Source organism: Pecten maximus, chromosome 19 (assembly GCF_902652985.1).
Source record: "Pecten maximus chromosome 19, xPecMax1.1, whole genome shotgun sequence".
In the NCBI taxonomy this organism is placed as follows: Eukaryota; Metazoa; Mollusca; class Bivalvia; order Pectinida; family Pectinidae; genus Pecten; species Pecten maximus.
Genome location: NC_047033.1, coordinates 6,667,900 through 6,685,209, shown reverse-complemented (window position 1 = coordinate 6,685,209; position 17,310 = coordinate 6,667,900). Strand labels below are relative to the sequence as shown.

Here is a 17,310-nt window from a genome sequence, read left to right as displayed (position 1 = left end):
GTACTGACAAGGGACACCGAAACAACACAGAAAGCACCATACGTCTACGACTGTATACAAAATGACAGGGGACACCGAAACAACACAGAAAGCACCATACGTCTACGACTGTATACAAACTGACAAGGGACACCGAAACAACACGGAAAGCACCATACGTCTATGGCTGTATACAAACTGACAGGGGACACCGAAACAACACAGAAAGCACCATCAGTCTGTGACGGTACACAAAACGACAAGGGGCACCAAAACAACACAGAAAGCACCATTTAAGCAATGAACAGTGATATTAATGTTGTTATAGTCGATATGGCAGCAAGATGTATGGTGACAAATGTAGCATGGTTTTGATGTTGTTATAGTCGCTATGGCAGCAAGATGTATAACGGGTTCCCATGCCATTTGTCCAACATACATCTTGCTGCCATATCACTATAACAACATTAAAACCACTGTTCAATACTTATATTTACACTGAGGCACTGGGTGTTATAGGCGTATGGTGGCAACTGCCTCTTAGCACTGTGTCAATTGGGAAATGCGGAGCAAATGTAAATATACGTATGTGACGGTAAACAAACTGACAAGAAGACCCTGAACAACACAGAAAACACCATCCGTCTACGAACTGACAAGGGACACCACCACAACAACACAGAAAGCTCTCTACATTTGGATCACCAACTCACAGTGCATAAATGTGATAATAATTAGATATACTATATATATATAGCATAGTAACACAAAAGATGAAGGAAGACAACTTGATGACTCGTTCCCTGACCGGGCCTCGAACTCACAATCTACAGCACCAAATCGCATGGCCAGAAATCGCATGGCCAGAAATACTCGCAGCTTATAAAGCTGCGCGGCGTCATATAATCCTCTATATCTAGTACTAATCTTACATATCATATCAAATTAAAGAACTACTTTTCTCCACAAAAAAAAAAACAACAACAACAAAAAACAAAAAAACACAAAAACAACTGTCAACTTACACGTCACCACAGTAACACCTATCGTAAACTACCATATACAGTTAAGTCATGAGTCCCGATTTGGAGACACGGAGGTTTTTATGTTTACTAATTTAGTGAAGATGTCAAGGAGTTAAATGACAGGTGTGATATTGACAGGTACAAAGGTTTCCTATATCTGTGGATAATCGACATACAGGCGAGCCGGGATGGGACCTGCATCATATCTCATCTTTATCATACCAGCTTTAAAAAATTAGGCCTGATTTGTGTTTAAACATGTTAACATTGAGTTATGGATAAGTTGGTTACAGAAGGTATGCCACGAAATCATGAAGATTAAACTACTTTTTAAAAAGAAAATATTCTGACGAATTTTTATTATTAAAAATTATTTAAAGTTTTATGTATATATTATAATATTGCATTTTACATAATAACTATTATAACGAGCTTCCACCATGGATATTTTTAGTCCTATGTAATGAATGATCATGGAGAAGTTTTCACAAAAGGTAATAATGTATTTGTTTATTAGCGATGAAAGTCCAAGAAATAAAGAAGCTGTCTTTGTAACAAACATTTATTTGAAGTGATTATTTACTGCTTTATTATAGGAATATAATCGTCTCGAAGTGACTCACACATTATTTCCGTGGTTATCGGACCTTTAGCTACCAGCCATCGCCTTTTTTACTCCCTAGACAGCATATTTTCGGAGCTGCCATTCTGTGTTGAACTAACGATCCTTCGATCACAAAACCAATCGACGTAGCACTCCATTGCAGCTGAATATCCGGTTCCGGTGGCTCTAAAAATAAACGGCCAATTAGATTTAGTCACGTGATGAAGATGTAATATGGTGACGCATGCTGGTCCCGCAGGGTATTGGCATGAATTCCCAACCCATGGTCCATATGTATGTACTATAGATACGGCTGTATACCCGGAAATGTTAGCATATACTGTTTTCGTGATTTGGAGCTTTAAAATTATTTCATGGGTAAAAATTTCCTGGTCAGCACACGGAACAATGATATAACAATAATACATACAGCAATATGCGTTGTATTTTCATTCGTGGTTCAATGGCAGTCCCGCAGACAAAGAAAGTTTACATACAATGAACGTTTCATATTATATATTTTAGTCATAGACCGTGGATTGGGAATTCGTGCCAAGTTCCTGTGTGCGTCTCATGGATCATGATTTATGTTTTGCGTCTTCTTAGCAAAGACAATCTGTCAAAATCTGTGGCACCAAAAGTTGAAGACGGTGATTTTGAAACCATTCATTCCTGCACAAGTGACGTCAGCTCATGGCAGACCGCAAGGGAACCACGTGCCGTTCATGTGTCGTCATGATGACGTATACAGTGAGGTACCCCGGATGTTACGTGAGTCCCGTCTATAATATATAAAACATTAAACGCAAATATAATTACTTGTAATATATTGATATTAACGGCCAGTTTATCCTTCGAATGTGCATTAATGATATGTACATGCATATTATTATCATGATTATCAAATGCTTTCCTGGAAATGGAATACCTTGGGAATCTATACGTTCTAAAGGTTTTACGCTTTGTTAGAACACCTCATGAAAATGAAAACGAGACACATACGACTCTTCATTAATTAGTAAGCTAGGACATACCTACCAAATTAATAATAAAAGCATAAAACAAGTTTGTTTGCTATATCTGAGCATTCAAGAATTTTAAAATCAGGTAAGATACTAAAGCAACTCCCTATCGTTCTAGCCAAATACGTCTATATCACAGGTGACAGGTAAGGGGAGCTCTTCTTAGGTAGTTCGGTAGAGCGTTCGTCTGGTAAACCGGGTGTCCCGAGTTCGATACCTATAGCATTGAAAATGGAAAATAAAGACAATTAATTATACCATGATTTATTAGAAAACAGTCATCAGTACTAAGGAATGAAAAGTAGAAAATCTCCATAAAACGCAGGAAAATTACTAATAAAAAATATGTACAAGGCGACCATTGACGAGAAGGAAAATAAGTAGAGGACAATGGTGGTCGATGTCGTCTTAGGACGTAAATATAATGACACACGAGTTTCATCTCATATCTTGAAATTTAAAAAACATAAAATGCCATACATCGAGATAAGCATGGCTGTCACAAGACATTTTTGTAGTTGCCATAAGATTGTAATTATCTAAATCCTGCTTAGTTTTGTCAATTTCAATTTTTCAATTGTTGTAGTTGGGTACAAACAATATGCAACCTTTGTTTCCTACCTTACATAAATTAGCATACGATGGATACTAATCCGATTTAAAAACATAAACTTTTGATTAGCTTACTTTTTGATCAAATTTTCCCTTTCTAATGAATATGCGTGAAATGTAAATTACATTATCTCTCTTCACTTGCTTTTTAATCGAACTGCTAGGTTATTTATCATTTAATGATTAAAACTAAATAAAAAGACAATGCCAGGTTTTGATACCTTTCTCTCCCATACCAATCTTATCCTTTATAAAACTACGTCTCATTAAATCTATTTGTTTCAACTTCGCAGTATTGTCAACTTAATTGACACGTTTCCTTTTTTAGTATAAAATTTCCCTAAGCAGATATGATATAGACAAGCACCTTCCCCAACCCTCCCCCAACCCCGTCACCGTTTATCGTATACCCGTTCCAATAATCGACCACGCCGGAAGTGCAAGTCTTTTGATGAGAAGGAATTCGATACCTGTTACTTACACCGCGTACATCATAACCGATGTATTGGTGGATCAACTGAATTATTATGAATGGGTTCAAATTCTATTTGTATGCTAATGTTAGGCGTGGTGAAACCACTGTCTGTGTTTCCCCCGCCTACGCGATTGTGACGTCAAACAGGCGTGCATGACAACCAAGATGGATGGTTGACTATGTATAATAATACATCACACCGATATTACGACTATCGATATCTCGAATATCTCAATTCATCTGGAATTCCTTTGTTTCGAAGGATCATCGTCAGAAGATAATATATCAGGAACATTTGATTTCTCGATTTTTTTGTTCTTGAGTACAATCTCGAAATTCGATATAGAAAGTAAAAAAAAAATCAGATATATCAATTTTTATTCAATGCAGAGACATACGTATGGTTGCTATTTATATACTGATTCTGATCATTAGAAACACGACACTTTATTTTAACTTCTATCTCGGGATGTAACTCTTTAAAAAAGAAGGCTTCGTCATGGTTATGGTGAAATCTAGACTAGTTCAACGCGTGCTTCAGTAACTGATTAAAATCGCAAAGCTTGCATTTAACAAACCTGAGTCAAGTAATTTAATCGTTTTAAAGTGATATTACAACTAATATCAGATTCTGAAATACCATTTGTATAAAAGTTCCCGTATATAATGGCGGGCACGCCTGACTGAAAATGAAAGTAACGTATTGTGATAAAAGTCAATTAAAACCAATACAGAGTAAAACCTTTTTATTCCTCAACATATTAAATATATCTATATAAACCATATTCACAGAAGACTGTTTCTGATATATTTATCATATATGTACCTATAATGTAGATTTGTTAAATTAACATACACATAGCTATCATATGTGCCTTACAATCTATTCAACTCCATTAATTATGACGTCATTCTGTTTTATCGAAAGCGAAAACACATTCGATATGTCAAATTTGACGGTCCTTTATCAACAAGCTGCATTCAGATCATATACAATCCATAAACTATTGAACCGATTTATCATGCTTTTTTCTCTCCGTTCGTTATCGTACTTTTAGTTCGGTTCGCTTACAGCCGATGTAATATTCACGGAAGAATAATATTCTGTTGATATATAAGGTCACCATTTAAAATCCGTATCTCCGCTCACTTGTACACAAGTGTGACACACACACGTGTTGACACAGCGCGTAGGAAGTCGAACCCTCCTAGTCATTTTACTTTAGCCAGATCATGTGTCACTAGACTATTTGTACGACATATTTGTATGAGTGTCCTCGTCCGGATTGTAACCGAAGTTATCCCAGACCCGGTCAGCGTGAACCGAAAACAGCGAAAATTGGATTAAGATCTGTTATGGCGCGAGAAGTCTTAACGATCATCTAGGTCAACGATTTATCAGTGGCGTTCGGAAACGCCATTTCTTGTATGTCAAGTTTGACCAGTGCAATCGTACCCCCACACTCAGGCAGACGCCCAGAACATCACTACTGACCACAAACTGACCAGAAAACGACATGGGTGACGGGTAAGTTCGGTTTGATTAAATATGCACGTTGATATAATTGTTGGCCGAGATAATATGTTATGATATACACGTATTTACATTAAAGATAGACATGTTAGTCCGTGTCTTCATAGATAAGATCGAGATAAAGTAAAGGCACTCAAGATTCGCCTTATATACACTAGACAGACTGACATTAATTTAGAATATTCAGACACGAAATCTTAAATTTACATAATATAGCTGTCACGGACTTGAATGCTTCCATTGTGAAATAATGAAAACTTGCATCATATATTTATATTATTTCTGTTGTCCCGAAGAAGACGTATTCTCAAATCTTTATATTCTTTGGAAAGAAAACATTACAATTTTTCCCATCAAATATCTGACAGTCCTAAAAATTCATTTTAAAATATTTCATTCAAAACTGTTTAGATTCTAACATAAATTCAGAATTTGTGTTATCCAGTTATAAACCCTCTTTCTTTGTTATTGGATAGTATTTAAAACTGTTCTTGGTTAGACCCTTTTCCCCATCCTGGCTAATCTGCTATATATATAGCAAAATAATTCCAAGCTTTCTTTATCTGTTTCTATCCGAGTTGTACGGCAGATTCAAAGAATGTTCTATAGAATTGATAATGGATCGAGTTTTCTGTGTAAGTTCAATTTAAATCCCATATCGAGACCTTTAAGTGGCAGGTACACGACATTCCATGTCAGGGTGTTTCTCAATTTGTATACGATATTGGACCGGAAACAGCATATACACACGGTTTACAATCGGTATTAGTTCGACATAAACAATGATTGTTCCAAGTTATTTTATACCTCAATAAAGTTTTCTGGTTATATGTCTCAAAGTGCAACATTTGCATTTATTTGACCCTTTTCGGCACTTTGTTTTAATTTAAGCTTTACCAACACAACGGCATTTTATGGGAGCAGGTGCTATTTGTTCCGAATGACATAGTAAGTACTGGAGAGTTCCGAATTATGTACACTCCATAACCTGAATATCTGGGATGTGAACATTGCTAAACGTTTATGATGTTGTTATGACAACCACTCCGGCCACTGTGAATAATGATGTTGTGCAAAGGGTCAAGGATAGTGACCAATGATTGATGGACATGGTGATACCATCAGAGAAAAAAATATACGCCGCGAGAAATGGTCCACCGTAACGGGACATACAGACATTTCTCTTATAACTAACATAAAATTTAGTAACAATTTCATTTTTAAGTTCATAAGCTTTGCCATCTGTTTAGGTGGTGACGTCACACGACATCTGAAACACGTGACCTTTGTGAGACAAGGTATCTCTTACAGGAAAATATCACCTTTTCTCACGGGCCCGCGGACTGATAAATGACTACAAGTTGCCTGTAACGCAAGCCCCAACACATAATTTGTTTTGTCTTTTTTAACGATATCCCTGTTGTTTACGTGAAATCGTTATCTTTGATAACGCCAGAACAAACATCCTGAACTATTATTATCCCATGTTTGTCCCTGTTCAGTGAATATTACGAATTTAGACAGAATACTCTTAAACTATATTCATAATCTGATAAAATCTACTACTGGAGTCATACAGAAAGCAACCTTATACTTGACATTCACTGGAGATATAAAGCACTTATGGGGAAAATCGTGATACTGGTTAGTGCGGAGTAACGATCACAACCTACGTCTATACAGCTGTTAGTTATAAGAGTCCTCGTTGCCCTTGGCCAGATTATGTATTCATTATACGTGTATACGTTTTGTCATTTACTATAATGACATGTATACGGACGCCTTTCCTTTGGGTAACATTTCAGATACCTACCACAACAATAAATAATGAACAAAAATGTTTATCTCTGAACAAAACAAAATTCTCGGAATTATAAACATACTTCAGCACAATATGTCACATGACTATTCACAATTAAAACTGGGATTTGGGTTTGAACCGGAAATTCGGATGCAGCGCCACCTATAACCGGAAGTGCATGAAAGTTTTCGCCGATATAATCCGATCATATAGGGATGCTTGATAAGTTGTGAGCCTCGTATTGAAGGAAGTACTCAATGATGTTCTTTTTAAGTCCTACTTTTCTCTGACTATATAGGGCCGTGTACCCAAGGACTGGTCTCATTTGGTTAATTTATATCGACGAGGTAATACTCTAAAGTAAACAAGACTAGCGGCTTTTGCAAAATGGACAAAATCGGCTAGGGTTAGGGTGAAAGAGTCTGTCATTGGGATAGCTGCCATTCACGATTGTGGCTTTAAATTGATTGAGCATTCGCCTTATTCACCTGATCTTGCTCCATCAGACTTTCATCTATTTCCGACTATTTACGGCTATTTCAGGCACACTAATCCTAATCCTAACTCTAACATGCATTTCTATAAAATGGAGTTCTATGAAAGTGGCATTGACGCCTTTAAACACCGGTGGCAAAAGTGTATAGGTCAGCACTGAAGAGGATTATGTTGAAAACAAATACAATATGTCAATTCGTCAAAACGAGGCTCACAACTTATCAATCAGCCCTCCTAACTTATCGCGGAGGAAATACCTGGTATGAACATTCGTCGTAGTTAGCGGTCACCACGGTCGCTGACGTGCGATTAAGATCCAATGAGAATCAACCAGGAGTATAGACAACATTATAATTTCAACTAAACAATAATAGACCCAGACTGTGACGTAAAAATTAACTCGGTTGAAACCGGTATTGCTTGCACTTATTGCCTTCCTTAAAAATAAGATATTCTTAACATCAATTAAAATGTGTAACGATCCTTCAAAACGCTAGGCTATATGCAGAATTTTTTTTAATTAGGAACATAAGTTAATATCGATATCCATCTTCATTAAATGCTGTATACGTCCTCCCGTATTCCTTAATTATGACACATCCATTTATCAAGGTAGACACATTTTACAGCTGTTGTGACGCCAACAAAAAGTTTATCATTTTTATTATTTTGTTTACCTGAGTATTGCCTCTTTGTTTTGTAATACATATCCCGCAAATTTTGAGATTCAGAATCAACACCTTTTGTGAGATACTAGGTTGAAAACGCTCATTTTGTGTGAAAAAAACAAGCTATTTTGTTAGATTTTTTATCTGAAATGTTCAAATCATCCCTTATATAAAAACATAGCCAACCTTTGGTAATTATGTGACTTCAGACCATACGATCAATCTATATATCACTACGATATTCCGTCACTTTACTTTTGTTATCGCAGTAGACTACTCGTCATAACTCGGCCAATTCCGTAATTACGTCAATTTTGACGAAAGCTAACGGATTCAGCCGAGGTCAGCCGAATGGGTCGTAGAGCTGTGTATCCTCTCTAGATTAGGCATCTAATTATGTGATGTGAACGAGATATTATAACATGTCACTCTCTGCCAGTACAATGTGTATGATGTTGCCCGGATAATCAGCTCTAGTTTAGTGTATAAATTATATAAAGATATGCGCGGACATTGACTTAACTAAACGATACTAATTAATATGCAGATTATATCGCACCAAAGTGGGTGCAATATTGCCTGGCCATTGTGTTATTATGTAGATTTATCTAGATTGTCTGTAAATATGCTAAATGTACCCCTCTCAATCGAGTACAAAAATACCTAGACTCTCTTAATACTTGTAACATGTGTAATGCTTATGTAGAGTGTACCTCGCTCCAGCTCGCGCGAATACTAAATGAAATTGACTGGAATCGGATATACTTTCAGTAAAACGTCGCAATTTGTTCAACTAATGTGATTCCCAGCTAGTGTAATTTCACATTGATATCTAATTTTTAAATACAGATGCAAATATTGTAATTTCAACCAGATTGAATGTTTTTTTCAATAGTGGTTTAACATACCTATAGTTTAAGTATGTTTAAAATTTGTTGCTTTTATTTCAAGAGTTGAAGTTAAATGTTCACGGAATAACGACAGCTCCAGAACAAATATTACTCACCACAAGCAGAATGGTATCGTATTGAATGATGTGTTCCAGATTGTACTGCACACAAGTGGTGCAAATGTGGCCGGACTATTATTGAATTCTGTAACTTGCAAAATGTTACGATACGCAAGTGATGCAAATGGCGAGGCGGCTATCTAGTTATGTTTATTACGTATATATTGACATTTATTCTGCCTTTTTCTTGTATATATTAGATAATGTGATATGCGTGGCTGTGTAACTGTCCGCTTGGCGGGAACCATTCTGCCATGTATAATCATACCATCATCTATAATTATCGCATATGACATTAGCAAAATAAACAAGAGCATATTACCGTCTCGTGCCAATATACATTTATCACAAGGCAAATGACGTCCATAGAGATAGAAAGACTCCAAGACCATACAGACGCTGCGTATTGATACGAAACGATCTGTTGGATGTATAAATACTGACTTTACAGGAAGTGACGTATGCCAGATTTTTAAGTCAACTATGTCAGAGTAAGTCCTTTCGCATGACCTAGTCAGCTTCCAGTTAGTTTTTGATGTGTGTGTGTGTGTGGGTGTGTGTGCGTGTGTGTGTGTGTGTGTGTGTGAATTGCTTTTTTTCATAAACCATGCATTTTAATACTCGGTAACCCATGCCGCTCCAATAAGTTTGAGAAGAAGCCCCCCCCTTATTTTGTTTTTGTTTTTAATAGCATCGATTTATTTAAGTTCATGTTATTACATCTGAACATATAAATCCCATATATTTAGGCCCTTATTCGCTTAATGTATTTGTTTATAGTTTTTCCCGCTATAATCCTAAGCTAGCTTTAAACGTGTGCACCGGAAGTTTGAAGTTCGATAAGTTTGTTGTTTTAGTTATGCCGGTAGTGTGATTTTCATGTCGTATTCATGTATCAGGAAAATTGGAAACATTTATTTGTTTTTCCTGGCAAATAGTGAATGGATACAAACATACAACGTTCAAGGAGAAGGTCATTTCCCATGCACTATTTACATACGCGTCTAAAAATAGTCCGTCATTGGTCCTGTGTTGGTATCGCTTCCTACTAACAAGAGACACATATCACCTATGACGCAATCTATATTTACCACGTACGGTCAAAGGGTCAGCGATCTCTGTTTGCATACACATTCAAACAAATACAGTCCCATGATTTTCCCAAGCTTGTAATTTGCGCTATCAACAAATGTTATATAACTTCATTCGCCATAAAATGGCGGAAGAATACCTACTTTATGACGGGATTATCTAAGCTGAAACCCAATAAGGGTTGATCCCCAGGGGTTCATTAGAGATCGGCCTCGCGTCACCGTCCCACTTATACCTGATATACGCTGGGGCTGAAAAAGAAAACCATGACAAATACAAAGTTGCTAAGTTGTAAAAGATGTTTAATACGTTGCTGATTACGATGCACGTGCATGTAAATACCAAACCATGCTTAAGGAATGTTTGGAATCTTCATGACGAACTTGTATGAAAATACAATGCCTTTATCAACAGATTACTAATGTTTCAATTCCTAAGAGAGATTATGAAGTCATATTTTTATTTCCATGATGACGTCATTATCATTGCTAGCTGGAATTTGATCGAAACACTTTGGTTTTGAAAATGAATGATTTTGAACCAATTATAGAGTTTGACAAATATATAGGAACCACAACATCAGTTGAGATGGGTTTTTTTGAAGGTTTTTGTATTGGTTAACGTTCTATCCACAGCTGAGGTCATTAAATGACGACAAATTGGATTGAAAATAATGAATTTGATAAAAGTTCCATTGATTTTTGTTGAAATTGTTTTTTAAAAAGTATAAATAAATTATTAAAATGAAATGAAATATAATCAAGAAGGTGATTTAACTAATTGCTCTATGGAATTATTGATCATTAGCGCCCTACACAGATTCGACATCTATTAAATATTCATCCTGTCTCGTACATGTGAACACATTTCAATGTACGTTTAAATTAAATGTATAAAGTTCCCTCAGGTCTGTGTGTTTTTATATGTCTCGTTTTACTTATAGCGTGTTTTAATTGTGAAGTGATTTAATGTCCATAAAAGGAATTTTTAATTGCAATAATATATACAATATATACAACCAAATATGTTTACCCCAATGTTCGTTTCAGTAACTGAAACCGACAACATCAATAACATCACCTCCACAATGCATTCTGAATAAAACTAACAATTTTATATCATCCGCGTTTTTTAATGCATTGCGCTCTAAGAATTGCGTAAAGTGGCTAGGCTATTGTCAGTTCATAGCTACTGGATGGAGTTTGACGCTTGTCTGTTGAGCTTATCCTTATCAAATTCAAATTCAAATTCATTTTATTCTCTTTTCACATTGACATGATGTATAGAGAAAAACATTGTATTTACAATATTATATATACAATTAAAGTAGTGTTCCGAAGCGTCATTATACCTTATCCCTACGGACCGTTTATGGATGGATCAAACACAACGGACCTTCGGGTCGTGGATGTGTGCCTGTAACAAACCCAGAGAGTCCGTTTTCATTTTTCATTTGTAATAACTAATACCAATGACGTAGACAGATTGGCGGACTTCTGGAGAAGTGTGTGAAGCTAGTGATAAGCTCGGTTTATTTCCTTTTGCATTTCTCTCATGCTCACCTTTATTCTTTCTATTATCGTTCATTTCTTCTTGCCTCATTTCTCCTTCCTTTTCTGTCGAGAATTTTTATGACCCCGTTTTCTTTTTCCCTTTCCTCTCTCCCATCATCGTATGTCTCTCTTCGTCAACATGTCTGTCTACCTTCTTCTCTCACCTTCTGTTTTTATTTTTCCTCCCCCCCCCCCCCCCCCCCCCCCCCCCCCCCCCCCCCCCCCCCCCCCTCTACAAAATATGTGAGGGAAGTGCTAATTTTCATCTTTAAATAAGGCCTTGATATATGCATACAGACCCCAAGGTCAGCGCATTGAGGAAAACTGGTCGCGCCCGGTAGATTGGTATTTAGATAATATTAATGCTATGATATAACATTTCTGTGGGAGTGGAAAGTGGGGGCAGGGGAGGTGATAGCTCCCTTGGGGGTAAACGATATAATTTGGGTGGATGTTTCTATTTTATGTCCGCCTGTGCCACCGTATACCGAGACTGAATTGTGACGTAACCTTGATAATGTATACAGTTTCCGTTACCCACAGTGCTTTACAAAACCCCCGAGACCCTCTTCACACGACCCAAACCTCTTTCTCCGCTGTTCCCCGGGGAGCGTCTAACCGATTAAGACTTATCAGACAGACGCTTGTTTTATTTTGCAGGCTATGTCTTCGTCTATTATATTTAGCTTTTGAACTTTGCTCTTTGACACTTTCTCGGGCGTTCGTTATCGCTCTATACGATCTGAACTGTTAAACGAAAATTGGCTCATTTGTAGAAAATTAACTTTCATCGTTTCAAGTTAGTGCACCTACGGTTTCGGAAGTGATTACACCATATTAACGTGGATGTTTTTGTGCATATATGGGATGGGAAATACCGCGGTTAGATGTGTACGGATCAGTTGCACAATCGAGCAAGGGACTGTTATTGATTATATTTGGATAAGACTGCCGAGTGTTGATGTATGCGTTTCTCGACTGGAATATCTTTAATTGTATTTATTGACACAAAACCGTACGTATATTTACTTTTCACAAAACTCGGCCTGTTAGCTAAACGTAGACTGGACATCCGGGGTGCGGAACGAAAGAGTGGATTTCTTTATCGTTCATGCTGCGAAGCATGAAATGGTGGTATAGGAGAACTTTTAAAACACCTGTGAATTTCATATTTGTATGATATTTATTCGACCAAAAACAGTGTATGGTTTAAAATAGAGAGTACTGCCTGAAGTAGTTAGTATAATGTCACATACTTATATCGTGTATAAAATGGATCCACACACCTAATGCGAATATCTAACATTGGATATAATCCCTATCACCAGTGCGTGATAAATCCTATCCTAATTGGTTGTGGATATTCGTGGCCTATCTTCGCTGAGGCACACACGTTTTCTCTTCACATCGACAACTTCAAAATACGCCCCGCCCACCCGGGATAGCTCATCCATTCTCACAGTGATCCGGAGCTTTATGGTGAATTTCCCCTGAAGACAAAAACATGTATGTATCCTTATGTTTATAGATGTATTGTAGTTCTGTAATTACTAAAAATGTTTGTAATTGTGAAAGTATTTGAGTATTAGCAAAATTTGCTTATATAAACATTCATAACTGTATGAACTGTTCCGGAAAGGCGGGACGTTGGCCTTTTTGACCTGTCCGTATGTGAAACCGGCCTAAGTACTTGACCACTAGCCTATCTTTTCACAGTAACGTTAACAAAGGAATATAATCCATAGGCCGATTTTAAGTTAAAAGAATTTATTTAGGATCATGTTTTGCTGTGAAACGTGCGCTTTATTGTCATTATTTGTGTCAATTAGGCGTTTTAAACGTTTTGTGATACATCTAGGGCAGGATAAATAGAAAGTTACGAACGCTGGGGGGGGGGGGGGGGGGGGGGGGGGGGGGGGTTGCCAAATGTGGTCAACGAAACGAGGCTCGAATGCATCGCGCAGTTTTGATAACTTAATGGCTAATTATCAAATTAGTTTTCGAAACTTTAGAGACCATTTAACCGAATGTTCCAATTAAATTCAGTATTTTGAGGTTTTAAACAAATGTCTATTTATTGTTCATTTGTTGTACCTTATTGTGATATGTATAACTGAGGCCGCACAAGTGCATGATGCGTAACAACTCGCGTGTTATATCGGGGCATAGTGGGGCGAAGTCATCTCGCGTGTTATCCTGTAAGACCTCGCGTGTAATTCCATTGACATGTACATGTGTTTTCTTTGAAAATATTATCCCAACCTGTTATTATCGCAAAATGAAAAAAAATGTTTTTAGTTATCTATCTCGGGTCACAGGTAGGTCAAATTAAAATTCGGTTTAAATCTTGTCGAATTATATTCGTATACTGACAACTGATTGATAACAAAATTTGACACAGATATATACAAATGTAGTTTGTATTTTTCACAAGAGGGATTAGTGCTCTAAGTGAATCGTGCTACCCATAAACAGCATTTTATACAAAGTATATTTTTGTAATCTATATATATGTACATAAATATACATAGTATATGTGTAATCACCAACATCGATCTGTCTTTTAAAATGTAGTCTAAAAAGAACGCAACGTATGAAGTTATAAATTGTTAGTTTGAACGGTTAAGTTGTTGACGCAGCTCGCGTGAACTCTGCTAGAGGAGTTCCGAAAGAAATCTATCAAAGCTGGAAGGTTCCGATGTAATTCAAGAGAATGCCTTCATTGAAGACCGGTGGACTGAATGGAAATGAGAGCCACCATCAAATCTGGCTGTCCTATGTATGTAAAGAGTGTTGCACTTGGCACCGTAGCGAAGTCCACAGTGGCTTTGATAAATGCAATCTTGAAGAAAGATTACAAATTGGAGATTGTTATACTGTATAACCCATTGATTGAAAAAAACAAACTGTCCAGGTGTACCTTTCATATTTCTAAATTACTATATACATGGCGACAAGCTATGTATATTTCTGAGCCCGTTTAACTGAATGAAAACATTGTTCAGCTATAGTAAGTAATTTTATGTCAGAGTAAGTAAATTTCACGACAGATTGTTATTTGTATCAAAACGTATTGATGCTAGTCTAACGGATAACAATGCGAAAATTAACACCAACATAATTGTAAAATTACTTTCTCCCAAGCATCGGCAAACGTTAGTGCTAAATTTACTAGGGTAGTTCAAGATTTGGAGGTACGGGAATCCAACGCTTTGGTACACAATCTTTTTACTAACGGATCAGAACAGTTTTAAAAACAGTTGCTTCGCCAAAAAATCAACAACAAAAGAAAACGTCATTTGTATTCTGAAGGACATAGCGTAGAGGACAAATCCACAACGAAACAGCTCACCTGGTCTCCATTTTTTCTAGGTTAAAATCTAACATATAGGGCTTAACACAGCTAACACCGTTGTCTCTGTGGGTTTTAGCACACGTTTAGAAGGTCCCTGGATCGAATTACGCTAATTATGTATTCATAACGTAATGTCATTATATTACCTAAGAAATATAGACATGTTCGTGAAACAGATCAAATGTATCGTGAGAGGTGCGTTCGGATAGGAACGTGCCGAGACTTTCACAGCAGGGCGCGCTGACCTTTCGAGACCGTTGGGTATTGTACTCGCGGTTTATCCTCTCAATATGTCGTTAACCACTGGTGTCATATATCTACTAAGGCTATATGATCATATAAATTAGATATAATTTGACAACATTTACAGTTTTGCTTCTCCAATAATGCATTTATATATGTGAGAAGTTACTGAGAGTGAAAAGAGCCTTTCCGAGAGCAACTACAAGAGGATTTGGGTGAATTTGGTGGGCGTGGGTTTCAAAGATCATGCTTATTCTACATTGAAAATCGAAATACATAATGTTAGGGTGTGTTCTTATTTAGATATGTAATGTACGTGTCACCGCTCAGTTTAGTTACGTAATGTCCCCAGGGATTTCTCGTGACTTATACCGGAGATATGTACAATACTCGGAGATTTATTGACTTATATAGCGTTAAACAAACACTTTAAGGTATTATTTATGTTCAGTATATAAAAGCATTGATATGTCCTTGATAACATGTCTGAAAATCTAGTGTGTAGCCTGGCTGCCCCTTCCCCCTACCCCTAAGATAATACTTAGGTTTCCGTGTGACTATACGTTTACCTCAGCATGATGTCATTCTACTGTAGTAAAATCTTCTATCCTGCCAACAGAATATTGGCCACCTCTTGGTAGGTTAGCCTCTGATCGCAAATATGTCGTGTGCTTCTGGTTACTGTAAATCACTTAAATTTCGCGCACTCTTTTTTTCGCGAACTTTTCAGACATATTCGCGAATAAATAATTTCGCGAACGCTGATCTAAAAATGACTTTTGATCTTTGGAGAGTGAGGTCAGTTGTTTTCAAGTTAAATGAAACAAACTCACCATTGATTGCCAATGGAAGATGACATGACTGTAATAGTCCAGACATTTACTTATGTCTCAAGGTTAGCGCTACCTTTAGTAGTGTAATTAATTATACTAATTTTTTATTTTGAACAATTTGTCCACTTTCCAACAACAAAATAGCATCGGGATTTTACTTCCAGCTCTGTTTATTGTAGCATGTGGTTGACCTCCGACCCCTGAGCTGCCCGTTTGGATTGCGTCTGCAATAAGGGGATAATTTCTAAAAATGTCTGAATTAAAAAATAATGTGTCTAGCAGATTTGTTTATGGCAATAGGGTGCAAATATATATTTGAAATCGACGGAAATGTTTATAGCAGGTTATGATAACGACGTAATCAATATGGATGCCTTTCACAGTTGTTATTTACGTACATAAAAAATCGACGTGGACTTGAGCAAGTCTATAAGGGGATTTTGGGGTAAAAGCTGACATGGAAACTAGTCCGTAGTAGCACGCATCAATGATCTCGTATGACAAACTGAAAACAATTTTCCATACTTCGTATCATTTTCTTGTGTCATTGTCCCCTTCCACCCAACCTTAACACAATCTACGCCATCTGTGTCAGAGCCAGCTATTTCTATACAACGATATGACACGGGAAACCAAACATTCGAGTCTTATTTAAAGTATGTCTCCGTACCATGGACAGTTTATAACTATTCTACAGAAGATCATGATTAACCTGAACATGCCACAATTCTCTGTATCCGCCATTGTTTTGCACAGAATTTAAACCCGTGTCTCCCCCTAGCTTTCCATTTGACCTATTTCATCGATGTACTTACCTGCGCCTCCCTTCACTGCCCCGACCTTGCTTAACATCCATTGTCCTTTGTTTACACCTATTTCTAGTCATGTTGTTATGGAATTTGTGTATTCGCCTCTATTCGAATGTCTTTTCTCCACAGACTCCGAATCTACTTTGAAATCTTGATTATGAATTGGAAATTCCGTTTAGGAAATTTTTATCGCTATAAATA

The 17,310-nt window shown here is 36.9% G+C and overlaps 1 protein-coding gene and 1 long non-coding RNA gene across 3 annotated transcripts in view; one reads left to right on the top strand and one right to left on the bottom strand.

Annotated features, from left to right (window-relative positions):
• Positions 1 to 1,403: 1,403 nt before the first annotated feature.
• LOC117317848 lies at positions 1,404 to 17,290 on the bottom strand. Its single transcript, XR_004530261.1, has 3 exons — positions 17,116 to 17,290; positions 10,460 to 10,567; positions 1,404 to 2,847 (listed from the first exon to the last, which is right to left on the bottom strand). It is a non-coding gene; the product is annotated as an uncharacterized LOC117317848 (long non-coding RNA).
• LOC117317845 (innexin unc-9-like) overlaps positions 4,865 to 17,310 on the top strand; it is a 28,699-nt gene continuing 16,253 nt past the window's right edge. The window contains exon 1 of one of the 2 annotated variants that reach the window (XM_033872802.1): positions 4,865 to 5,245. In XM_033872802.1, the coding sequence (XP_033728693.1) occupies positions 5,235 to 5,245 (11 nt within the window). In that variant the 5' untranslated portion in view covers positions 4,865 to 5,234. Of the gene's footprint in view, positions 5,246 to 12,475; positions 13,376 to 17,310 lie in introns of those variants that run through there. The other variant, XM_033872804.1, reaches the window with a different exon arrangement.